Source organism: Accipiter gentilis, chromosome 2 (genome assembly GCF_929443795.1).
Source record: "Accipiter gentilis chromosome 2, bAccGen1.1, whole genome shotgun sequence".
NCBI classification, from domain to species: Eukaryota; Metazoa; Chordata; class Aves; order Accipitriformes; family Accipitridae; genus Astur; species Astur gentilis.
The window spans coordinates 12,552,831-12,579,163 of NC_064881.1; the positions used below are offsets into that span (position 1 = coordinate 12,552,831).

The window sequence follows — 26,333 nt, forward strand, 5'->3', positions numbered from 1 at the left end:
ATAATACTTAGGAAAAATGTCGATCCTCTTCAATGTAGTGGTTTGGCCAAATTTTCGTCTGGAAATGGAGATTGGTTATACGGAGCTGCTGTTTGTCTTTGTTGAGGTTTTTTACTAGTAAAGAAAACGACATTTTTACTTATAGTTTGCATGATGCTTCTAAGTCTGTAAAGTATTTTGGGAACTTTCCTTTTAAGTTGGTTAACATGATGGTACAGTTTTTCTCTGTTCCATTTCCTATGATCCTGTTAATGAATTTGATAGAAATATTTATTCTGCTATGACAAATTAAGATGTTATTTGACCTTTTCCCCTATCTTCAAAAGATATAGTACAGTGGAAAAAAAAATGAGGAAATGGAAGATGTGGTTGCCTGAGGGCTGGCAAAGTGAATTAATTCATTGTTGATATTGATTCAAAATTCTGGAGGATGCAGTTGAGGCAAATGATTGTAATAAAATGAAGCGAGTGTTGTAAGGTCAGAAAACAGATGTTAGCTTAATGTAAGACTCGGTTTAAAATTGGTGCCAAAAATACTGACTACAGGAATTTGGAACATTTTCATAATATATAAATTCTATTAGGCAGTGTTAACAAACTTACAATCTTGTGTGGATTAACTTTCTTGTGTTTTGGTATTTTTCTTCAATTGAATAAACAGGGGAAAGGATCAGTAGTTTGTATAAATCGTATTCTGCTTCATTGCAATGTAATGTTTTGTTTCAGAATTTTATTTTCATCCTTTTACAAGCATTATAACATTATTATACTACCACAATGACATTAGTTATTTTCAGTCTTTCTTCTTGAAATTTTTTTATTATTATTTATTTTTTTTTACCACTGCCAAAATCCCTGCATGAAACCAAGCTTTTAATAAATCTAGGCAAAACCTCTGGTGGATTTATAGAAAAACAGAAAATGCTTATTTCTTGGTCAAGACCCCCTACCCGTATTAGAGCTACTTTTCATGTCATCAACTATGATGATATTTATTATATATGTTATGCTGTCATTTATGACTTCCAACAAAGATCATGTATGATTTAGCTGAGCACTGAATAAACTTATCCTCTCCCCACAGGCTTAAAGGCAAGACAGGCAAAGGTTGGACTGTGGATTAGTATCTTTTGAATATAGAGAACTGTTTACCTGAACAGATACAGTTAGTTTTAGCAAAGCACGCCTATTTCAAAGGCTGCAGAGGGAAGTATATAATCCTCAAATCTCGGCTGACCACACCTGATTTCTATATAACTGTATTGGATCACTTCATACTTGGAAGTTTGAGTTGTGATAACTTAAGTCACATATTTTCCATGTAGTATAGCAATGTGTCAATTAATGTTGGTTATTACATAGCTAAAATGCCTGGTCTAGTAAGTAAAAAAATAAAAAATAAAAAAAAACGGAGGGGAGGTATAGGAGAAAAGGTTTTTCCTTGTACGATGTGGTTGTGCTGCTCCGAATGGGTCTGCCTTTCCCAGAAACGCATCGGTACAGCAACTCCAGGTATTTTCTCTCACCAGACGTTTCCTGTTCTTATGTCAGCTATTGGGGAATTTTTGCTGTATGATGTAATACAGTCCACTGCCACTGTAGTCGGGTGGCAGCACACCTTTTTTTCCCCTATTCTAATTTGAATTTTTATTTTAAAAATGTTTACACTGGGAGGTGGACTTGAGTTATGAATGTTGCAGAGTCCTACTCCTGATTTCAATGTGCAAGCCGATGTGGGAAAAGAAAACAGGACACCAAAGGGTGGAAGAATGGATGTTGAGAATGATAATGAGAACAGTAGTCAGTTTGGTAATGAGTTCAAGAAAGGTTTCTGCCAGCCCACATTGGTTTAGTTGGACTGAGATATTGGTGCACTAATGTCAGGAATCTGGGCTCTGAAGAGCAGAAGTACTGGTGCAGGGCTTAAAATGGAATGTTGCAGAGGAAGTAGAAACGTGAGGGATTTGTAACTGTAGTAGGAATGCAAGTGTTGGAGAGCATGAAGGTGGTAGGGTGTACTTTCTGTAACTGATATAGGAAAATCATAAAAAATAATCTGAGATGGCATGGACAAAGTAGAAGTTGTCTTGGTCACAATTGCCAAGGAAGAGATTGTGAAAGAAGCTGAACAGGGTAGTGGTGCCTGCCTGCTGCACTTCCCCAGGCTCTTGGCAAGACCACTCTGTGTTGCCTAATGTTACATTAGCATTAGATTGAAACTTTTTTGTTTAATACTTTAATTTGCAGTGAAAAAATAGGAGTCCCCTTGTGATATTAGGAGGCATTAGAAACACACAGGCAGCTGAGAATATCGTGCAGAAAGAATGGTCTGGCAAAATAATGGGGAGAAACTTAATAGCAGGGTGTTAGGTCATACCACTGGAGATATGAAAGTCTGCTGTGACAGCAGTTTGTCGTTATGAAAGATGAGACAAGGTTGGATGTCTTAACGGATCGCTAGATGATTATAAAAGGCTAGTGTGACAAAAGTGTGAAAATAATAAATTAATTTCTGGAATTTACTGGGAGACGTATTTCTGTAGGTGAAAGAAATATTAATACTGTTTGCTGCAAGGCATTGCTGAAAGTCATCTTGGAGCATCTGACCAACTCCAGCCTCCTGTCCTTAAGAAGGATGAGTTCAAACTGAAACAGATGTGGAGAAGGGCTCCTAGGATAACCAGTGGAAATGGAAAAGACTGAGAGGGCTTGGTCTTTAAAGCCTAGAAAAGAGGCTGAAAGAGATGTGACTTCTTCCTGATTGCCCGAGAGGATGAAGGGCTAAATGCCATTATTGTCCCCCAAACATGCTTAAGCGTGGGAATTATGAGACAACTTCTAAGCCAAGTGGAGTGAGGTTCTGAAACCTTTCAGCAATAATATTTTGTTCTTCCCCACCAACGCCCATTAACCTCTTTAAAAATGGAGCACGGCAAACTCATATCTGAGCTTGTACGATGTGATTGTGCTGCTCGGAATGGGTCTGCCTTTCCCAGAAAGTAATTTTTAGTCCTGTGCTCTAATCATGGGTGATAAACTAGATAGCTCTGTTATCTTGCTCTGATAGAAGCGCACCCCTGGAAAATTTCAGGGTTTGACTTAAATCAAAATAAGTTTGGGGAAATCTCACAGTGATGTGCTTGTTGCATACTTTTCCACTACAGTAATATTTGGGGTTTGATGGTTACACTGGGGCTTAACTTCTCTTCTTTTCCTGTTTAAATAACTATGTATGTCAAAATATTATTTTAACTTTGCCTCGCCTTTCCCCCAAAAAAGATTGAAACAGCTAAAGAATTCCCCAAATTTTCTCCTTTTTGAAAAAGCTGTCAGCTGGACTACTGCTTCTCACATCACAGGAACAATTGGAGTCTACACTGGGCAAGTCTGTCATAGCTGAATGCTGAGTAGATTTAGGCTATCCATGCTCCTGTTAGATGCATTGCAGGGAGCGCATAGTGTTTTGTGCCTCTCTGCGTGTGTGTATTTATATATATATATGTCCATGTATATGTGTATCGTGTAAGGGATAAATTCAGTTTGGGAGGCATAGAGTTGATGTAATCCAGACCTACTGAAATAAGCTAAATTTAAAAAGAGATTAAAATACATGAGATGGCGAGGGACTGAGATGCATGTAACCATTTCGGCAGAAAGGCAAGGGAAGAACAAACTACTTGAGTTCCCCTAGCTGGTCTCCAGTGCAAAAACAAGATGTAGGAAGTGAAACAAGCCCAAGATAAAAGCTGACCCAGGACTTCTGTGTTTGCAAGAGTCTAGTTTGATTAAAGTTACCAGGCAGTCAGGACTTACAGTAAAATTTAAATGCATGTATGTTTATAATATTATATTATATTATTAAATATATATATATATACACATATTTTATATATTTAGGGGATCAATTGCAGATTTAAGAACAAGGCTGAGCAAAACCAGAATTGATCATTTGTGAGATAGGCAAGGAATAGGAATCCACTTCTGTTCAGTTGCTCTCTAGTTTAATTCTTTCACATTACTTGCAACCACTGATAATTTATTCTTGTCACTCATTCTCACACTGGCCTGGTAGCACATCTTCACTGGCACAAATATGTGTAGAGCAGTACTGATGAGGCTTTGCTGAGCTCTACTACATCAAATTAAACTCCCCCTCTGGGTTCCTTGGAGGTTGCTTTGCCATTCTGCACCATGTGATGATGGGTCAGAAATGAACGCAGGTTTCCCAGGCCCCTCACAGATGGTCCTCCTCATAGTCCCGAGAACAGAAGATCGTTGCAACACTCAGGTACCACAGATAATGTGGAAGTAGATCAACATGAAGTGGAAGTCAGCAATAAAGGTTAAGATAAATGAATTCCTTAAATTTAAGATTTCTCCCATTTTTTTTTCATGGAATGGGAAACTTAAGCAGTTGATTGAAGTGATGTAGAAAGTTGGATGAGGTACTGAGAAAGCAGGTGTTTGTGTCCTTGGGCAGCATGGGCTTATGATTCTTCCTCCCCAGCAGTTTTATATCTAAGTTGATCACTCTGAGTTTGTTTTTTGAGACACTTCTGCCTTGACCTTGAGGGTAATGCAAGGAAATCACACACTCTCCATTATTCTGGAGATCTGATGCCTTCATTGCTGTGTCACCTCTGGCTTTATAACTTGCGAAGTAGCAGCAAACCGGCTGGCATTAAATGTCAGAAGGAAGTGTCTAAAACAGAGGAGGGAAAAGATATTATTTTCAATTTTTGAAAGAGGTGTTAAGAAAGAAAATTATTTATCCCTCTGCTCTCTAAGCTATTTTAAAGCTCCAGGTTTAAAACCAGTTGGGGTTTTTTTATATGCAGGTGTAAACAATTTCTTCCCATTCTTTGATTTAGAAGCTTAAATATAGAGCAATGTTCAAGACTCAGAATAATTTGGGCATCTTGATTTTTTTTTTCTTTATACTTCTTAATGCACTGTCTCTCTCTTATTTGTACTGCTAAGGAACATCTTTTATATATATATATGCATAAGCAATTTTGTGGTTTAAATGAAGAGTTTACTGCTTATAAACCTTGTAATTGAATAAAAATTTATTTTATTTATGTACTTGTTAAAATACATATGTATATATCTGTTAAAAGCCTAAGCCTCCCACAGAATTGGTGTTTATATACATTATTACTGAACTTTTGAACAACAGATATTTACTTGATGAAATGGAGTTGTTTGTAGCTGTAGTTCTAATTATTTTTAAAAGTTACTTTATTACTAGAAAAGCCAAAGTATAATCCATTTTAGTTGTTTTTTAAATATTAGCATTTTCCGCAAAGATTAAAATAAAGCTGCTCTAAGCCATTGAAAATTCTGTGAGGATTTGAGAATCATTTTCATGAAGATGTGACTTTGCTCAAGAAAAGCCCAGACATGCCAGATGGGTTTTTAGGAAATTGGTTCTAATGTGCACTGTAAATAGTGTATACCAGAATCACAAGGAGGGCAATAGTTGTGGCCATGAGAAAAATGAAAAATGAGATTGGCTTTGTAGATGGTGCAAAGGATAAGAGCTGGGAGGAAATGAAACCTCAGATGTTGCTAATGGTGGATGGACAGGCGGTGGTGACATGAACCTTAACTGCTTGTGGGAGGAAGTATTGTGACTTTAGACACATTACTCTGCTGGTAATATAGCCAAGGCAGACAAAGCAACAGAGTTTTGGGGGATAGACAGACGCTTTTAACTCTAGAAAAATGTTGGACTAGTCCCTCATAGTCTGTTTTGAAAATTAAGACCCAAGTGCTGCTGTAGCAAGATGAAATAGAGGATTCAGAGGGAAAATTCAAGGCAAATGTCTCTGTAGACATCAAGATCGGTGCTGTGGAACAACCTGCTGCAGAGGCTCTGTGTGATGGTTCTTATGGATACTTCTGTGGCTTTTCAAAGGGTGCCTGAGCTTAGATTTTTGTCACCATGTTGCGGATGTTAACTGAAGTACCTGTCTTCACCTTTTAGCCATGAAATACAATACGCTTTTTGTTAAAAGAGAAGCTGTTATGTTTTTAGATATCTGTTTATGAAAGTTAGCAGCTATGTTATATAGGGTTTCTTTTAAATAAATGCTTATCTCTCATGTCTAGAGGTATGGACAGGACAACAAATGAAAAGCATGGATGAAAAGTACTGTCTCCTGTATGGCAAAACGGTTGGAATGGGAAATGTCTGAGTAGGGACTGACAGCATTTTCTCTGATGTCTGATTTATTTTTATCTCTGACAAACAATAACATAGTTTTATTTGTAACGATGCTGCGCTGTCTGGATTGCTCTTTGCTTACCATATTCTCTTTTTCTTTATATCTGCACAAAATGCTTCCTTGATGCTCCTTGTGGTATGGCAACAGAGGGCTATGCAAATAAACACTTTACACTGAGTGAAATATTTTATTTATGCGTGAATGAACTTCCCCCCTTCAGATTCTCCTTATGACTATTGTATAAACTAAGAAAGATGTACACTGCATACACATTTTGTATTTCACAGCTTCTTTTTTGTATGGGTAATTTGCTAGGGTCGAACGTTTGTAAAATTAACTTTGATAATGATATAGCATTTTGTATTTTGAAATCCATTACAATGTGTGTTGATTGAAGTTCTCCCGTCAGTGCCTGCTGTTTATACTGGCCCTACAAATCCTTACTTTGATGCTGCTCTCAAAACCCTGGGAAAGACCCAGATCAGATTTCAGTAAAAATGTATAATACTATGCTGGAAACAAGTACATCTGGTATTGCAGATGAACTGAGCAGTCACTGAGCAGAAGCTTTTGAAACCAAGACAGTTACATTTGCTTTGGGCATAGGGCTGATCTTATGGAATTTTAAATGTGCAGTCCAGAATCCAGTGCACACAGCTTTACAGAGGGCTAGCACGTACAGAAATATAAGATCTTGTGGCCTTTGAAGAGTTAAAAAATCTTTCGTTTCACAGTATCAAAAGAACACGTGCTCATTGATCTAGTTTCTACTGCTTAAAAACTATTTTCCTACTCTGTTTATGTTTTGTCACCATTGCCTGCCTATACTTGTTTAGAAATAAGGTCAGAAAACTAAATATCAAATTATATATCATATACTCAGCTATATTGATATATATTAAGTGCTAAACACTCATTTTACGTTATTGCATATTTTTCATATGTTTCTTTTGCAAGATTTAAGAGGCTTGTTTTATAAAGAACCTGAAAGTCTCAGGATGGGTCTACATTAGCATTTTAGTTAGATTGGGATCCCACTCCTGAAGCAGTTGCCCCCACTTGCTAGGCTGTAGTTTGTGTTGTGGAGCAGAGTTGGAATGCAAGAATGGGACTGCTTTAGGAAGGTGCAGTGCAGGGCTTACCTTGAGGTAAACCCTTGCTATGGTCTTGCTCCTACTGAACGTTTAGTCCTTGGGGCTATGCTGGAGTGAACAGGGGGGAACCACCCTCCCCCCCTCCTCGAAGCAGGTATGGGCTTCAGCACACACTGTTGGGGCTATTTGATAATGTAGACCTAGCTAAGTCCTTTGAGGACTACGGGCTTTCATCTCCATGAGGAAAAAACCAAAAAACAGTGCTTCATGATGAGGCTCAGGATCTTCTCTTTGTTTGGTGCCATCACCCGTGTTATCTCACATACTGTGTTTGTGTGATTTCACACGACATCAAGTAGACTTCTGTGGGATTATGGGGCACCTCCACATTGGCATTACTGATCCACTGTTGTTACTGTCACGAACAAATGCTAACCTTGAGCTTGCCAGCACAACCTCACAGCAGGCTTAAGTTACAGCTGTTTCACGTGCTTTAAGCTGCAGAAAAAAACCTGAGTAAAAATGCTTTTCTCTGAGTTTACATCAGCACTGGGCAAGCTGCAGTCTCTAAAGATATCTTCAGCTTTTTTACAGCAATAGGGAAAGGGATTTTTGGCTGACAACTTTAGATCAAATTACCTTATGGCCTCACTTTAGCTGTTTGTTCTGTAGAAACACAACCATTCAAGAGCAAAAAGGTTAGCATTTAGGTGGCTAAATACCTGATCTTGCAGATACAGCAGGTAATTAAACACTGGGCTTCCTGATGTCTAGGGTGAGTGTGCAAACTCCAGCCTGCCTGTGGGTGTACAGAAATTTCCTATGAACCATTAACTACAGAACAAGTCATCTATATATCCACAGTTGTAAATGAATAAATAAGTAAAATTTTTTAAAAATTCTTCTCAGTATTTCAGAACAACTGGTACGTAACCCATGTAGAGCTGAGAATTTGGAAAAAATCTCCCAATGGGTGTTTTCACAAACTAAAATTAAAGATGTTTGCTTCTATGGGAAGATTTTGGCTGAAGGTGCCCCCCAGTGCATTTGAATGAGTATGGGAGCACTGAAATGTTGACACACAAGAAGAGGAGAATTGTATTCTCTGCCTATGTGGGACGATGATGCCTGGTCAGTGCCTATTGATTTTCTGTATGATTTCTTTTATTTTTATTTCAAGAGAAGACAAGAAGGAGAGCGATGAGTTCTTATGCTGCTTTTAAACCAGTATCACAGTTCATTGCATCACTGCTGAGGTCTTACGGACACCAAAGATTTGTTGGCAATAGGTGACAGATAATTTTCAGAAATGGTAGGATAGGAGGTATCCTCCTCTCAGGTTTAGAAGAAAACGTTCAGCCCGTGGATAGGACAGTGCATCTGTCATTCTGTGTTGCTTCCTCAATGGCACAGTGGAAGAATAAACAAAGGCGATGTGGGAAGTTGAGACCTGGGACTGCTTGTGGCCTTGGTTTATTGTTATAGTCAGTTAGGATTATGATTACCATCAGTATTATTATGAAAGTATAAGCCTTAATACGAACCCAGGCCAACATGGCTAATTTTCCTACCTACAGGGGTAGGGTGTGTAAGGTACCATCCCATGGAAACCGTTGTGTCTGCAAGTGGATACCTCTACTACTTTAACTGTTTACTACGATGACCTTTTCTATCCTAGAGCTGAAGGTAAAAGTGAGATGTAGTAAAGGGTGTTTCAATCTACTTTAGCTTCTCCAGATGTGGTTTAGTCAGTGCTGGTTAACTTGAGCCCATATATGGACTGAGCTCTTATTTTAGGTTTTACATTGTTCTTCAAAGAACTGGCTTTAAAGATTAATTAGGGCAGGAGGGGAGTGAGAGTGTGTGCCTGCAAGGGAAAATGTGACTGTGAACCTAGCATTAGAGCACTGACCTGAAAGGAGGGAGAGAGGAAGGAAGGAGAGGTTTGAAAAGCATTCATAGTGGATTCTTTGAAGAGTAAGTATAATTACTCTCCTCTGAGGGAGGAATGTAGAGATAGTGTGGTATATACGCTTGCTGAAGTACTATGTAATTACATCATGGGATTAGCAGCCAGGTTCCAGTCATGTAGATGCTAACAGCTGTATCTCATCTGATTTAGCATGGATGCACATCCTTAGAGAAAGATTATCCCTCTGAATTGTATTGAAGAAGAAATACTTGTGTGGTGATTTGCCATCACTGATACATGTGTTGGCTATTTTAGACTGCTGTAATAGGCCTGTTTGAACAAGCAGATTTATTACTGAAGGTCACTGTAGCAGCGTATCTGCCATGGAGCTGGGACTGCACAAGCCATCAGCCTCATGTGAGATGAGGATTTGAATCAAACAGAGCTCCCTGCTAGACTGGCATATGCAAAACAAAGTGGGGACATACAGGCATTGCTAACTCCAGCTGCAGTTCTCATCATTTGGATTGGAATTTTTTCCTACATCTTCCAAAGCAGCCTTTTCTCTAAAACATGCAGAAATAAGTTGTCACTACACTTGTTATATTTTTCTTATATCTATTCTGCAGCTCACAGAAGTATCAAAAAGATGTAAGGGGTTTTGGGAGTGGCGGGCAGATTAGGAAGAAAAGATGATAAATCTGAAAATGTTGAAATGGTAAATAATACTGAAATATTTACTTCATCTCTGGATTGAGACAAGAAGTCATTTCTTTACTTTGCAGCAGAAAAGAGCTTTCAGCTTGTGTTCCTAACCTTCAGTTGTTCTACCCATGAACTATTGTGTGTATGAAAAGGAAGCACTTTTTTTTGCTGCGTAGCCCAGATGATTGCATGGGAAACAGCTTGGTTTATGGCATAATGTTTTTGTTTAATACCTTTTTTATTCCAACAGGAAATATGGGATGTATAAAATCAAAAAGGAAAGAGAATCTGCATGGAGATGGGCTAGATTTGAAGAATCAACCAGTACGTAAAACTGAACGAACTATTTATGTGAGGGATCCAACGTCCAATAAACAGCAAAGGCCAGTAAGTAGATAGTCTCAGGGGAGAATTCCAGTAGCAAGATCAAAGCATGACTGGCATAACTCAAATTTCAATCCAAAGCACATGCATGGAGAAATTCAAATGATCATTAGTCCACAATTAGGCTTTTAGTGTTGTACAGTTCGCCCTCAACGAATAAGTACTTAAAGAAAGAAAAAATAAAAATTGGCAGTTTGTTACTTTATTACTTTATGTCTGTCGTAGTTTTCTGCATGAAAGCAGTAATCCTTGGCAATGCTTGATCTAGATACAGCTACGTCTGTAGAAGAATGCTAGGTGACTTTAGAAAACCTGAAGTAGTTTAGAACCGTTTTTAAAAGTATCAGCATTGGATTTTTAATAGCTGTGGGATCCAGCTGTTGATTATTCTATTTAAAAGGGCTGAAGTAATCACAGGCAGTTCTTTACCAGCTCTAGCCAACTTGCCTTTTACTGACTGAAGGCCACTACTCGACCTTGCACGAGATGCGTAGGTAAGGACGAGAGGGGAGCAGAGGGTGCAGTGGTGAAGGGAGCAGCGCTGTGTTGCAGGAGGAACAAGCTAATGGCAGTTCCACGTGTGCTGCCTGGCACTGGACAGGAAGGGTGCTGGGAAGGGGAATCCCGTCGGGTACCAAGTGGATTTGCTGTTTTGCAGATTGACGGGTGCTTTTTGTCCCATCCCCACCCTCTCTACTGTGCTGAGGAAACCCGTATTTCCTGACTGCCCTTATTCAGGGGCCGTGCTCTCTGCAGGTGTGAATGACACCCTTCTCTCCCCTCTCACCAGCTGACACAGTGGACTCGGCACGCTCTCAGTCAACGTACACACATCACAAACTACCTTTTTTTTTTTTTTTAATTTTTTTTTTTTTCCCCACAATGTTAGCAACGTAACCTGCTTGTAGTTCTTTAGCGCGATAGCTACCTGTTGATAACAGTCCTTTTAAAGTGCCCTGCCTAAAACCTTTTCAGCAGAAGTCACAAAGCTGTGAACTGCCTCCCAGCAGTTTGTGTCGCACCTTCCCAAGGTCTGAGCTGCGCAGTTCAAAATCTAGTGGGGGCTTGATATATTTTTATGTTGTAATTTGCTTTTGAAGAATCGTGGGAAAAGATTGGAGCTTTTCCTTTTAATTTAAGATGTACAAGATGATACCAAAGCAACTGAATAATATGTGATTGTAATGTAAGATTGTCACGAAGATCTAAAACTGCTTAATTAAAGACGTATTTTATTGTAGGCAAATCCAGAAGCACAGCTCTTACCAGGACAGAGGTTTGCCAGTGAAGGTACGTTTTCATAGGAATCTTACTGCTGTGTGCTATGCCCACATCAGTCTGGAAAATAATGTGAACGTGCTTTTTTGGCTTTCTACCTTTGTAGAAACAGAGGAGCATGGAGTTATTGTGGTAGCTTTGTATCCCTATGATGGCATTCATGAAGATGACTTGTCCTTCAAAAAAGGAGAAAAATTGAAAGTTATTGAGGAGTAAGTATGACCGTACTGATTGTGTTGTAGTTTTTCTTTGGGCTCATCTAATTCCTTTTATAAGGTTTTGACATCCTACTCATAACATGAGTGTATGAATGGTAGGAGAGCTCCCTTACATGTGAAAATACAAATGCGCGTGGAGCTGCTGGTAGGACTTGGCAGCTGCCCTCGGTAACAGCGACCAAACACTGATCCAACGGAGCCAATGGCTTCTCGGGGGGCTTGAGTTCAAAGGAAAGGTGCTACTTCTCTCTCCAGCGCGGGCAAAGCTCTCAGCACAGTAGAACCCAAATAACACTTTATCATTTTCCTTTCCTGTGAATACTACTGTTGTTGCTGTTTTTCAGGCTGGGAGAATGGTGGAGAGCAAAATCTCTCACGACAAGGAAGGAAGGCTTCATTCCCAGCAACTACGTAGCAAAAGTAAACACCCTGGAAACAGAAGAGTAAGTTTTCCCAGGCTCTAAATACTGGCAAACTACTTCTTCACCCTGGTGGGGTATCCTTTGTGGGTGGGGGAGAGAAATGGTTCTAACTCTTTGAAATGCTTTTCAGATGGTTCTTCAAAGACATAACCCGAAAAGATGCCGAAAGACAACTCCTGGCTCCTGGAAATAGTCCTGGAGCTTTCCTTATCAGAGAAAGTGAAACATTAAAAGGTAGGCTTTGGGGTGGGTTACTTTGGAATTGATAGTAGAGTTAAAAACATACAGTCTGTCTTCACAAAAATTGGCATCAGGTGGCACTGGGTGTGGAGTAGTTCCAGAGTGTCCTATTGTGTGAATTTTCTGCAGTTCTGTAGGTGTGAGAAGGATGAGAAAATCACCGGGAAAAGAGAGAAGAGAGTTACAGGTTAACACCCAAAGTTGAGATAAGGGGGGGAAAAAAGTGTGTGTGTGATTACACTGACAAGAAGCAGGAATGAATGAAGTGAGAGATCTTTTCTCTTGAATATTTTTACTTATGATTCCTTTATTGAAGGACACTTTTCACTGTAAAGAGTAGATGCTGCATTTTATAGTCTTCCATTATTGGGTCTTTACCCATTACTACAAGTTTTAAAATGTAGTTGATGCATAATGAGGGTTTACACTTCTGCACTGTAGTGTGATTTTTTTCAAAAAGCTTTTTACTAAAGGTTTGTGCTGTAGACAGAGCTCTTTGTACTGAAAAGCTTAGTGAAGTCTCCAGATTCTTTGGCTGGGACTTTGAGAAGGGCATAGGAGGTTCTGCCCCAGCATATGGACTCTGACAGCAGCCTGACTGGATACTCCAGCTGGGTATTCTAACACTGCATCCTCCAGAGGAAGACACATGAATCCCTTCAGCAGATCATATGTCTGTCCTCTCCGCAGGGTAGCTTTTCTGGCCCTAACAGTGCAGATTCTTAATTAGGTAGTTTTATGTAAAGGGCCCATATAATTGTTTCTGTGGTCTCAAGTGAAGACTCCTAAAAGAAGTTCTCAAAGGAAGACTCCTAAATTCAACATAGGCTGCTGAGAGTAAGGCAAAGTACCCCCAAAATATTTCTTTTTATCCCCTCTGTCACTGGAGCTGTGTGTGGGGAGAGAGGAACGGGTGAAGTGGTTTCTTATCCTTTGAAAACAGACAACAAGAATTGTACTAGTAGAAGAACTGGGGAAGATTATGGAACAGTTTGGCTTGAGAGCGCTCACATGGCAAGCCCAGGAGGAGCAGGGGATCAGGCCCAGTCAGCATGGGTTTATGAAAGGCAGGTCCTGCTTGACCAACCTGATCTCCTTCTATGACCAGGTGACCCGCCTAGTGGATGAGGGGAAGGCTGTGGATGTTATCTACCTTGACTTCAGCAAGGCCTTTGACACTGTCTCTCATGGCATACGCCTTGAGAAACTGGCATGTCGTGGCCTGGACAAGTGTACTCTTCACTGGGTGAAAAACTGGCTGCATGGACGAGCCCAGAGGGTTGTGGTGACTGGGGTGAAATCCAGTTGGCAGCGGGTCACAAGTGGTGTTCCCCAGGGCTCGGTGTTGCGCCCCATTCTGTTTAATATCTTTATCAGTGATCTGGACGAGGGGATCGAGCGCACCCTCTGCACTCAGCAAGTTTGCAGATGACACCAAGTTCGGAGGCAGGGTCGATCTGCTTGAGGGTAGGGAGGCTCCACAGAGGGATCTGGACAGGCTGGATCGATGGGCTGAGGCCAGTCATATGAAGTTCAACAAGGCCAAGTGCCGGGTCCTGCACTTGGGTCACAACAACCCCATGCAGCGCCACAGGCTTGGGGAAGAGGGGCTGGAAAGCTGCCCTGTGGAAAAGGACCTGGGTGTGCTGGTTGACAGCCAGCTGAATATGAGCCAGCAGTGTGCCCAGGTGGCCAAGAAGGCCAACGGCATCCTGGCCTGTATCAGAAATAGTGTGGCCAGCAGGAGCAGGGAGGTGATCGTCCCCCTGTATTGGCACTGGTGAGGCCGCACCTCGAGTCCTGTGTTCGGTTTTGGGCCCCTCACTACAGGGAAGACATTGAGGTGCTGGAGCATGTTCAGAGAAGGGCAACCAAGTTGGTGAGGGGCCTGGAGCACAAGTCCTATGAGGAGCGGCTGAGGGAGCTGGGGTTGTTTAGTCTGGAGAAAAGGAGGCTGAGGGGAGACCTTATTGCTCTCTACAACTACCTGAAGTGGGGTTGTAGTGAGGTGGGTGCTGGTCTCTTCTGTCAGGTGGCTGGAGATAGGACGAGAGGAAATGGCCTCAAGTTGCAGCAAGGGAGATTTAGGTTAGATATTAGGAAAAAAATTTTTACTGAGAGGGTTGTCAGACATTGGAATAGGCTGCCCAGGGAAGTGGTTGAGTCACCATCCCTGGAGATATTCAAAAAGCGCGTGGACAGGGTACTTCAGGACGTGGTTTAGTGGGCATGGTTAATGGTTGACTTGATCTTGAAGGTCTTTTCCAACCTAAATGATTCTATGATTCTAAGAAGCGAAGAGCTCTGTAGTTACGGGCAGATGCTCTACTGCTCCATCTTAAATTCCAGCTGAGGTTAGGCTCCCTAGGACTAACAGATCTGCTCTCCCTCCTGTATGCCTCAAGCCATCTCCAAACTATCCTTTTGCTAGCTGGCCCATGACATCCAGCGTGTTCCTTTTCCAAAATGCTGATCTCCAAATTTCAGCTTCTGCCTGAGGAATGTGACAGCCCTGGCCTGGCTTTCCCAGCCAGTTCCACTCAAGCTGGGGGGACTTTCTGCAGAAGTGGGCATTGGACGTGGAGCTGCCTGGATTATGGAACTGCTGAGTTTGTTGAATAAGATTGAAAAAGAAAGTGTGACTGTAAGCATCTTGGTGACCAGTTCAGGGCTGGCTATTGGTTAACTTCCTCCTGCTGATTGCAAAATGCTTTTTGAGGAAATAAGGGAGTAAAAAGAAAAACAGACAAAAAGGTAATTTTGTTAGGCTCAACTGTATATGCATGCTATATGTATATGCTGTAGGCTTTTGCTAGCTGATAATGATCATTCTTTCTTTATCCACAGGCAGCTATTCCCTCTCCATAAGAGACTATGATCCACAGCATGGCGATGTTATTAAGCACTACAAAATTAGGAGTCTAGACAATGGAGGATTTTACATCTCTCCAAGAATAACTTTTCCCAACATCAATGATATGATCAAACATTATCAAAGTAAGTTAAATCAGTTAGTGAATTACTTAGTAGAATACAGCCATTATTTCCTGGGAAGGAAAAGAAATGCTTTTTTTGTTTTGTTTCAAACCTTTTCATCTCTTTTTTTTTTTTTCTAAATAACCCAGGCATGCATGCTATCAAAGATAAAGTAAAACTGGTTGGAACCCAAGTAACATTGTTATCATAATCAGACCTAATGCTGCTTGCTCTGTGGCATACCATTGTGAAATAAATAATAGCTTTATAAAACAAGTCATCAAAGTTACAATGATGTGACGCTTTAATAAGAATTGCCTGCATCGTAAATAAATTAATTCTGTATTTGAGAGTACATTTGTATTCACAATTAGCAGAAATATGTGCAGGCTTGTGAATGTTGTCTTGTATCTGGTGTTGAGTGTGGAATCATTTTTATTTTTCCTATAAATTTATTTATTTATTTATTAGTTGTCAATGGTGTTTTGAAGGAAGTAAAATTCTATTGACTTCAAAGAAAGAAAGCTGCACCCACATAGAATGTATACATTTATTACTAAAAAAAGGGGGGGGGGGGGGGGGCTGGGGGGGTAAGGTCAAGTTTCTACCTATGTTTTAGCTACAAAAGTGACTTCATTCTGCATAATCTCCTGGTGGATATCTCAAAATTATGGATTTTTTTAGTCTTGTAAGTGGGAAGACAGAGAAGATGAAAAATGTAGAACAGAAAATCACATAGTGATTTTTCAAAGCCACGCTGAGGATTTGGCCATGAGATGTACTCTGAGTTGTTAGACGTGTGTGGTAATTCTTTGGCACAGCTGGAAAACCTGAGAATTATTCGACTTCTGTATTAAAATTATAGCTGGTCAGTGTCTGGAGGAAAAATAATGGTGACCTTCTTATGCTTGCATGCACATGTGTCTGAAACCATGCTACAAGAAAATTTAATGAGAAATTCAGAATACAGGTCCCCAGCCTGACTCCAGTGTGTACCTTCATCAACGTACTGTCAGTAATCAGATCTTCTATTGCATTATTTGATACAAATTGTACTAAAACCCCTTAATAATCTGATGATAACCAGAAGCATGTGACACTTTATTAGATTTGTCTCTTAATACCAAATTTTAGTTCAGAGGCTCTTAAAGTTATGTGAAAGCACCAGAAAGGTTACATTTTCATCAAAGCATCTGATTATTTTGGACATTATTTTGAGTTGGTTACTGCTAATTTGCAGTTAAGTAATGTTTGTCTCAAGTCATGAGGCACAGAAGTGTAACGGATTTTGTTTTTCCTTTAAAACCCAGAGCAATCAGATGGCTTATGCAGAAGGTTGGAAAAAGCGTGTATTAGTCCCAAGCCTCAAAAACCATGGGATAAAGATGCATGGGAAATTCCACGGGAATCGATTAAATTAGTAAAGAAACTTGGAGCTGGTCAGTTTGGAGAAGTCTGGATGGGTAAGTTTATTCCTTTGAAACAAATATTTACATCTGCTGAAAGAAGTCATTTCAGAGTCATGCAGAAAAACAGTGGACATGAGCCTGGTCCAATATACTTGTAAAACAGCAAAATCAGGCCCAGCAATATAACTTCTTGTGAGGAGAGAGGGTTTGTGAGGGGGAAGATACCTGACAGAGATGTGGAACAAATCCTTTGGTGTCTTTTAAAAGAAAAAAATAGTGAGTAAGCACTGTAATTTAGAAGGGCAAAGACAGTAAGGGGTTTTTTGGTTGTGTTTTGTGAGGGAAGTAGAAGGTTATAGTAAGATGTGACTCCCGATTCTCAAAATTGGTGGGCCTCTCAGAACTTTGTTTCAAGTTCGAAAGTGGTAAAGAGCATGATATGAAAAAACATGTATTTTAGTGAATTATTTATAGGGTTTTCATTGTCTCTTGGTAAAGAAGACGCTACAATGTAATGCATGGGACTGCCGCACTGGGTGAAAAAAGGGGACACTTAATCCAAGATTATTGTCTGCCAGCTTGCTGCTTAGAAAGTGCATGACTTATGTGGTAAGAAAATTAGAGATTGATCACACCCTACCTTGAATTATCATGAAAGTCCCCAATAATGAAAGTGTCATAAGACTTACAAGTTGTAAAAGTTAATATATACCTGGCAAAAAATGATAGCATTAATTATTGTAACCATAATTAGCTTTGTTTGCTTATAAACAATATTTTCCCAGCCTCAGTGACTTCCTGTGGCGAGGGGCTACGACCAGTATCTAATCACGGTCTATAAAAATTACTTAATCTTCTTGCTTTTGAAATGTTGCTTATTCAGACATCTGAGTATTCTTTTGTGTTCCATATTGCATGTTCTGCCTACTATTCATTACTTACACATTTGTTACCAGTTACCTTCTTATTTGAGGTGAGATATACCTTCTTCCCCAAGTCTTCATTAGGATGCTTTTTCAGGCCAAATCATTCTCTTAGCTCTTCCCAGAGTCTCCTTTTTGGACGTTATATTTAAATAGTAATAGAATTGTTACGGTTATAATAATAATAGATCAGATGATGATTAAGCAAGATTCTATAAGCAGGGCATTTCTGAGCAACTTAAAAGTGCATCCTAAAGCTTACTAGAAGCCACTAAGCTATGAAGGGAGCTTGGATGACCCACGGGAGTGTGGCAGTATGACAGGAATGTCATTGCTTTGAAGAGATGCTTTCATTTAGAAAAGTAAAGCAGAGAGTGGTTCTTTTTGAGTGGCAAATTCCACACACACTACAGTGTCAATCAGAAAGCTCTAATCCAGTCATAGGTGCAATCTTTTGATATAAATCATGTAAAAATTGTAAGCCACACATGTGTATAATATAATACAGCCAAATTCAGCCTTATATCTGTCTTCACGAGAAAAGGCTTAGGAAACCTTCTAGCTATGATATACGTGAGTGACAATTTACATACTAGTTAAGACAAGTGTCAGCCATTGTGGAGTTTTTTCTAATAAAGCAGGGCAAGAAATGTTTAACTGACACTGAAACGCTACAAAAGACTTTGCGGCAGAAGGTAATCACCTGCTTGAAAATGTAGATCATTTTGGGAAGTAATTACTGCTGCACACGCGCACACAAAGGCATAAAACTTTAAAAGGGTGTTTCTGGGTCAAGATGTTTCCTCTTGTTTGTGTCATTATTTTAACATCTAAATTGGGCCTAACCTCTGCATCTGAATTGCTGCACTGTGAGAAAAATTAATCTACTGTGAAAGCGATGGCTGTTTCCTCTTCTCTGCTTCCTTTCTGAAGTGAGAGAAGTTGATTTGCATGGCTCAGGTCCTCTCAGATCAGGAGCGTGGTTAATCTTAGAACCAAGGAAGTTCAAGCTGGAAAAGATGTATTAGGTCACCTGTGTGGCGCAGGGTATCAACAAACACTGTGTATCGTAATGACCAACCAGGGACATCAGGAGTTATGTCGAGGTTCTGAGAAATAACCTAGTTGTTATGCTCTCCTGTTAGAGAGCTAGTTGTTACGCTTTCTCCTCATGAAACAACATTCTTTTTCAGCCATGGTGTGAATTAGAGAGAAATATTGTCCCATGGTTTAATTACTAAATACATTTCTTCTTGATAAAGGGTACTTAGAATTGTGATTTCCAAGGGAACAGTGTCCTATTCAGAGGAACTGGGCTCCACAGTAAAGAGAGATACAGAGCTATGGGAGAGAGGTCAGCGTAGGCCCACGGAGAGACTGGAGCATCTCTCCTATGAGGAAAGACTGAGAGAGCTGGGACCATTCAGCCTGGAGAAGAGCAGGCTCAGGGGGATCTCATCAATGTAAGTAAATACCTGAAGGGAGGGCACAAAGAGGATGGAGCCAGGCTCTTCTCAGTGGTGCCCAGTGACAGGACCAGAGGCAACGGGCACAAACTGAAACCTGGGAGGTTCCCTCTGGACATCAGGAAACCGAGCACCGGCACAGGTTGCCCACAGAGGCTGTGGAGGCTCCATCCTTGGAGATATTCTTTTGAATTCTTTTGTCTGGACATGGTCCTGGGCAGCTGGCTCTCGGTGGCTCAGCTTGAGCAGAGGGGTTGGACCAGATGTCCTGCAGAGGTCCCTTCCAACCTCAGCCGTTCTGTGATTCTGTGATATATGGGAAGATAGAGATAACACTGTTACTGCAATGTGAATATATGCCAGCATATCTGTTATAGTCTTTTCTTTTTAGTTTGGGCCTAAGGACTCTTTGGGCTTCCAAGTTGACATCTTCCTCTTGCACATTTTGGAGGGAGTTAGCTTATGTTACGGGAGGACTAAGAAAACCCTAGGGACAAAAAGCAGATCCCAGTATCCCCCAAGCACTCAGCTGTGCTCCTGTGTGACCAGTGCAGAGAATCTTTGTCACTTACGAAGTGGGCAGGTGAATCTCCTCCAACTCTGAAGGGTTTCTTTTACACAGAGAAAACTTGCTATAAAGGACCATCAATTTCCCAGTTTTGTCTATCACTGCAAGTGCATTTAATTTCTTTCTTTGTTACAGCTATGTGTTTTATACATTTTACAAAGACTTTCTGGGTTTTGGCTACAAAGTTAGTGTTTCTGTGTGTGTTTCGGGCACCAGCTGTGTGGACATGATAGATGAAAACAGCATGGCAGAGTTGTGTTCACATTTTATGCACTGCATTGTGGAAGCGGTTAGAAAGCTGCAGCCTGTGCTTTCTGCCTTCATGTTTAATGGGCTGTATGGAGATGAGCTAGAGATGGAGCTACTGTTGCATTCCTCTGTTCTTCAGCTGAGAGATGGCTGTAGTTGCTGAAGGACGAGTGATGTGCTGACATGCAATAGGATGAGAGAAGCCGCTGTTCCTCAGTTTCTTCCCCAGTACCTCCTGCAGTTGTAATGGCCTGAGACATTATCTGGCTTCTAACAGTGTCATACCTGTGTAGCTCAAAGAAGTTGTTCCCAGTATAAGCTTGCAGGGAATTACTGTGAAAGCAGAGGAAGGAGAAAGCTGGATCTTGCAGGCTTGTTCACAAAGTTGTTCATCTTCAGTCCTGGAGATCTGGTCAGAAACAGTAGGCTCAACCTCATTATTGTCTGTTATAAATTCGTATCACAGCTTGGCCTGGTTAAGCCCATGCAAGAATCTGGGGGCAACCTGGCTGTCCAAGATACTACTCTGTCAAAATAATCATAATCAACTCCAAAATAAATACCTGAAACACTAACCATTTTGGGGGGAATCTATTCTAACACGTAGGGAACATCATGGCGCTCTCTGTAAGACATCCTCACATTCCTCAGACTTGCATACTGTTGCTTGTATCACATTTAATTTTTAACAGACGTCTAAACTGTGGAGAGACTTGCTTCCTGCCATGAGATGACAGGGGTTCTGACCATGAAGTTCAGTGCATCTGAGCAGCTGCTTTAGTGATGTTGATGAACCAGAGTAGCACTGCAAAAATAGGGTCTATGTTTTATGCATTTTTGTTCGTAGTGTGCACTGATATGATGTGAACCATAATGCTCTGTGGTATTAATAATCCATGAAGAGAATTCTCAAGTAGGGCTAAGAAAAAAGTTAACAAGCCAAATGGAGCCATTATAGTGTATTTTATTAATGAGACAAGCATTAATTTTGCTTGCATCTCATGTGTAAAAGATTCTCTCATTTGGTAACCCCCAAATTAGAGTATAAGTAATATGCGTTTTGGATGTGTATTTTCTTATGCAGCTGTTAGAAAAATCAGAGTAAATCATACCACAGAAATACTGTTATTAAAATAAAAGGCATCTAAAATGAACCGAGAAAACTTGCTGGTATCAGTATCAGAAATGGATTTTTACAGTACATACATGAGCTGAATGTTAGTTACAAAGAATCCAAATTTTATGTCAGGTGTTCTAGATGTAAGCAAGAGTTTCATTGCTTACCTATCTTTTTGAATTCATGTTCAGGCAGCAAACTGACCATATGTTCATGCATATCATATGGCAAGTGTATTGGTTTTGTGTGGCAAGGTTTTGGTAGCGGGGGGGGGGGGTTACAGGGGTGGCTTCTGTAAGAAGCTGCTGGAAGCTTCCCCTGTGTTCGAGAGAGGGCGAGCCCATACCAGCCGGCTCTAAGACGGACCCGCCGCTGGCCAAGGCCGAGCCAATCAGCCATAGTGGTAACACCTCTGGGATAACATTTTTAAGAAGGAAAAAAAACCCTTGGGGTAGGGAGAAACAGCCACTGGAGAGAGGAGTGAGAACATGTGAGAGAAACAACCCTGCAGACCCCCAGGTCAGTGAAGAAGGAGGGGGAGGAGATGCTCCAGGCGCCGGAGCAGAGATTCCCCTGCAGCCCGTGGGGAAGACCATGGTGAGGCAGGCTGTCCCCCTGCAGCCCAGGGAGGTCCACGGTGGAGCAGATCTCCACCTGCAGCCCGTGGAGGACCCCATGCCAGAACAGGTGGATGCCCCAAGGAGGCTGTGATCCCATGGGAACCCTGTGCTGGAGCAGGTTCCTGGCAGGACCTGTGGATCTGTGGAGAGAGGAGCCCATGGAGCAGGTTTTCTGGCAGGACTTGTGACCCCGTGGGGGACCCACGCTGGAGCAGTGTGCTCCTGAAGGACTGCACACCGTGGAAGGGACCCATGCTGGAGCAGTTTGTGAAGAACTGCAGCCCATGGGAATGGCCCACGTTGGAGAAGTTCATGGAGGACTGTCTCCCGTGGGTGGGACCCCACGCTGGAGCAGGGGAAGACTGTGATGAGCCCTCGCCCTGAGGAGGTGAAGCGGCAGAAAATAACGTAAACCCCATCTCTGTGCCGCTGGGGGGGCTTGTTGGTGAAATCCAGGAGTGAAGTTTTGCCTGGGAAGAAGGGAGGGGTGGTGGGAAGGTGTTCTGAGATTTCATTTTATTTCTCATTACCTTACTGTGGTTGATTTGTAATAAATTGAGCTAATTTTCCCCAAGCTGAGTCTGTTTTGCCTGTGACGGTAATTAGTGAGTGGTCTCTCCTGTCCTTATCTCGACCTGCAAGCTTTTTGTCATATTTTTCTCTCCCCTGTCCAGCTGAGGATGGGGGAGTGATAGAACGGCTTTGGTGGGCACCTGGTGTTCAGCCACGGTCAACCCGTCACAGCAAGGAATACCATGACACAGCAAGCGCTGGGTTTACACCTGGAGCCAGGTTCAGTTCAGCCAAGGCAGATGTTAGCCAAGGCTTCTGAGCCCCAGGTACTGTACAAAGCGGGGGTGATGCAGTGCTGTAGCCACCCCTTCCCACAGTTCCCTGTGCATCACTGGAATGCTTCTGTGATGCAGATTGAGCATTAAATTTGCTGTCACTATATGAAGTGCTTTGAGGTCACTAATTTTCCCTCCACCTGCACAAAGGCTGCATTTCCTTACCTGTACAGTGAAAATGTGCCTACAAAGCAGACAATCTTTATGGAAACTACCACAGAGTTTCTCACAGTAATGATAAATCACCTGGCATGAGGACTAGGACTTTGTTAAACTGGGTTGGTACAGACACATACTAAAAAGGTGCTCTAGATCTGATGTGGTCCTCAGCCCAAATCAAACTAACGCTGGTTTTGGTGGTAATGGGCGGGCAAGAGAGGTGACAAATTCCAGTTTTGCCAAACTATCAAGGGTCCATATTTTACAGATGGCGTTGTGTATTATCATAGAGTTCACGACCACCTTTCCTCTGTTTTGGTGTCCCATCCTTCCCGATACCTGATGAAATATATGAACGTGAGAGAGATCAGGATCAATTATCTCTAGCGCTCTCATCAGCTACTTTGCTTTGTGTGTTACCACCAGAGGGTCAGGGTAGACTGTTTTCCTGCAGAAAACCTCAGTATGGGTGAGGTGTTGTTAGTAACACAAACTTTCTGTAAGGAGAAATGTAGTTTGGTTGATCTCTTTAGTGAATGTAAAATACTGTTACAGAGTTAAAATGTTAAGTGTGTTGGTCACAATTGCTTCACAGAAATAATGATAATTAGTATGTTCAGTAGAGTAGTCAACAAGTTGGGAATGATACTAGTGCTCTGCTAGTGGCGGAATAGTAGAAACAGTACAAATAAGCTTTCTTCTTCTTAAGCAGAGAGAGAGGTATTTAACATCCATTTTTCTGATGGATATAAATTGTATACCTGAGCTTTAACAGCAGAATTTGACCTGTAGTTGTCATTTCTTACTATTAGACCATCCAGAGGCATATCGTTGTTATGCTTTGACCTGACCGTGGTTGGAAAAATATATTTAATAATCACGGAGGTGAATAATTTGTAATAGACATAGTGGCTTTCCTCAGGTGATGATCCTTCTTTAAGAAAGGTGATGGAAGACCCAGTGGTTAGAGCAATCACTTAAGATCTGGAAATTAGTTCCTTGCTTTGCCACTGATTTCCTATGTTAAGATGATAAATAGTATAAGGAAATTGTGGACTCCAGTTTAGAAGTGTATCCATTGTGGTAATACTTGCTGGATTGTTGCTGAATAAGGAAATGAGGCTATTTCATTGAGTCATGAAAGTTTACCTCTTCTGAGAAATTTTGCGATGTTGAAATGGGTATGGTGGGGGACGAAAGGCTGGGGTTTGATATTACGGAAGCATTCTGTAAATGTGAAATGTTAGGGAGAGGTTGTATTTATATCCCTCTCTCTCTCTCTCTCTGTGCCTTCTTTTCTTTTTCAAATTAGATGACTTCACAAGATAACTTTAGGAGCAGTACTTGCTGCTCTATTGTTTTTTTAATGCTATTTTAACATTTATTTAAAGTTTGGAAAACATTAAAGCAGAAAATAATTCAGTGCTTTTCTCTTTACTTTGCTTTTGATACAATTAGAATATTACATTAGAAGGTTTGATAAACAGAGAAATGAAACAACCACAGTCTATTCCACTCTTGGCATGGGCTACGTGATAAGAAGTTATCACGTTTGAAATCTTGTTCTGAACACTGCAGGATTGCAGTCCTGGCAGCATATCTTTGTTGGTCATGAGAACGCTCATTCGACTGCACTTTCCCGTAATGCTCTGTTTTGAGGAAACTGAGGGTTACAGAAGGGATTAGAAGCATGAGACTAGCAGGCATAAAATGGCTATAATCATGGCATTTAAAAATGCTCCAGAATCTTGCAAGCAATCCATGGACTCTATTAGATTCTGAGACAGTTTACATAAACATTTATTAAAACATTTCTTGACTGTTTGAACATTTTATGGGCTACTTGTAAATGAAAACCTGGTATGAAGATAATTTGCTTTCTTTAAATTTTTTTTCAGATAAATTATTTCTAAAAATAGGGAATGGATTATTTTTCACTGCAATGTTGTATCAGTTGCAAAATAAAAAAGAATTCTAGCATAAATATTTGTGCTACATCTGGCATGTGCTCTCAGGCTCTTAGCTATTACTGGAATCCAACCTCACCTGCTTTACAAATTCCTACTAGTCAGGGTCCTGTGCAGCGCAGAGTGACTTCAAGTGCACTGATTGTATTCCCACCTTTTAGGTTACTATCATAACAGTACGAAAGTGGCTGTGAAGACTCTGAAGCCTGGAACGATGTCTGTGCAAGCCTTTCTGGAGGAAGCCAACCTCATGAAAACACTTCAGCATGATAAGCTCGTTAGGCTTTATGCTGTAGTGACCAAAGAAGAACCTATTTATATTATAACAGAATTCATGGCAAAAGGTGAGAACACCATTGGATCTGCAAAGCAATGTTTTAGGAAACTCTTCTGCTTCTCCTAAATTAGTGACCTTTCTTTATAAAGGAAAAAATGAAAGCTTGGGATTTTAGCGTTAGTCTTTTGAATGCTCTGATATAAAGTGAAGGAGCACCTATCCTAGAGGAGGGCTGGGGTTTTAATTTTATGATTCTTTGCTTCATTTGTGAAATAAACTTTTTACAGTTCTCTTAAATATAGCATCTTTAATTTTCAGATGTAGAACATAACCCCCAAATAGCTCTGGTTCCTTTGGGCTCCCTGCCTAACTTTTGTGTCTGGTGTCATAGCAAGGCAATTAAAACAAACCTTAGAATTTGCCTTATGTGGCCCTTGAATTGATAAATATGTGTGTAACAATGTGAGTGATGAGTGGTCCTGCAAGGATCACTGCACTACTAGAAAAGGACAACCTTTATTAGAGCATTACTATACAAAGTAAGTGAGGTGTCTTTCTCAGATTGTCTCGGGTGGTATTTTTTCTTAGTTTGTTCCATTTTCAAGGAATTCTGCTGGTAACTTCATAAACAAGTGTTGAGTCACTTATTCTTTATGACTTGGAAACGATTAATATGTGTGATTCTCCTAGACAGCTAGGGTACTTAACCAAACTCAGCACCACTGAACTGGTGTGATGGGAGTTTTCTACACCCATGAAAATTGCAAAGCTTTGATACCTGACATATTGTTCATGTAAAGAGACCAGCTTACTGTAGTCAACTTGATAATACATCAAAGCACTTCACTGCAAAAATTTTGTGATCCAGAAAATTGAGGACTTGGTGTGACCTTTATTTTGGTAATAAGCTGCACTGACTTAATCTTTCTTTGTTATCACAGGAAGCTTGTTGGATTTTCTGAAGAGTGATGAAGGAAGTAAATTGTTGCTTCCAAAGCTAATTGACTTCTCTGCTCAGGTAAATTTTAAGAAATATGCTCAAAATTAAGGGGATTTATTTCTCTCCGAGTCCAAAACTCATGCTGGGCAACTTTATCCTTTTTTTTTTTTTTTTTTTTCTTTTTTCATTAAAAAGGAATTTAATTTTCAAATAAGTTTTGGTCTGAGTAAGTAAGGTTACTTGAAAGGAGGGAATAGGTAAAAGATGTTTCAAAGGGAATATGTGAAGTTAGGCTTAGCTTTTAGATGCTGCTGGTACCCTGCTTGGATGG

At 40.7% G+C, this 26,333-nt stretch overlaps 1 protein-coding gene across 7 annotated transcripts in view; it reads left to right on the forward strand.

Moving 5' to 3' along the window:
- The window catches only part of LYN (LYN proto-oncogene, Src family tyrosine kinase), a 59,201-nt gene that overhangs the window by 11,472 nt on the left and 21,396 nt on the right, over positions 1-26,333 (forward strand). For 4 of the 7 annotated variants that reach the window (XM_049825694.1, XM_049825705.1, XM_049825715.1 and 1 more), the window contains 9 exons: positions 10,192-10,328; positions 11,567-11,615; positions 11,710-11,815; positions 12,166-12,264; positions 12,374-12,477; positions 15,331-15,480; positions 16,770-16,922; positions 24,947-25,129; positions 26,004-26,080. In XM_049825694.1, the coding sequence (XP_049681651.1) occupies positions 10,197-10,328; positions 11,567-11,615; positions 11,710-11,815; positions 12,166-12,264; positions 12,374-12,477; positions 15,331-15,480; positions 16,770-16,922; positions 24,947-25,129; positions 26,004-26,080 (1,053 nt within the window). In that variant the 5' untranslated portion in view covers positions 10,192-10,196. Of the gene's footprint in view, positions 1-5,096; positions 8,456-10,191; positions 10,329-11,566; positions 11,616-11,709; positions 11,816-12,165; positions 12,265-12,373; positions 12,478-15,330; positions 15,481-16,769; positions 16,923-24,946; positions 25,130-26,003; positions 26,081-26,333 lie in introns of those variants that run through there. The other 3 variants (XM_049825734.1, XM_049825724.1, XM_049825675.1) reach the window with 2 other exon arrangements.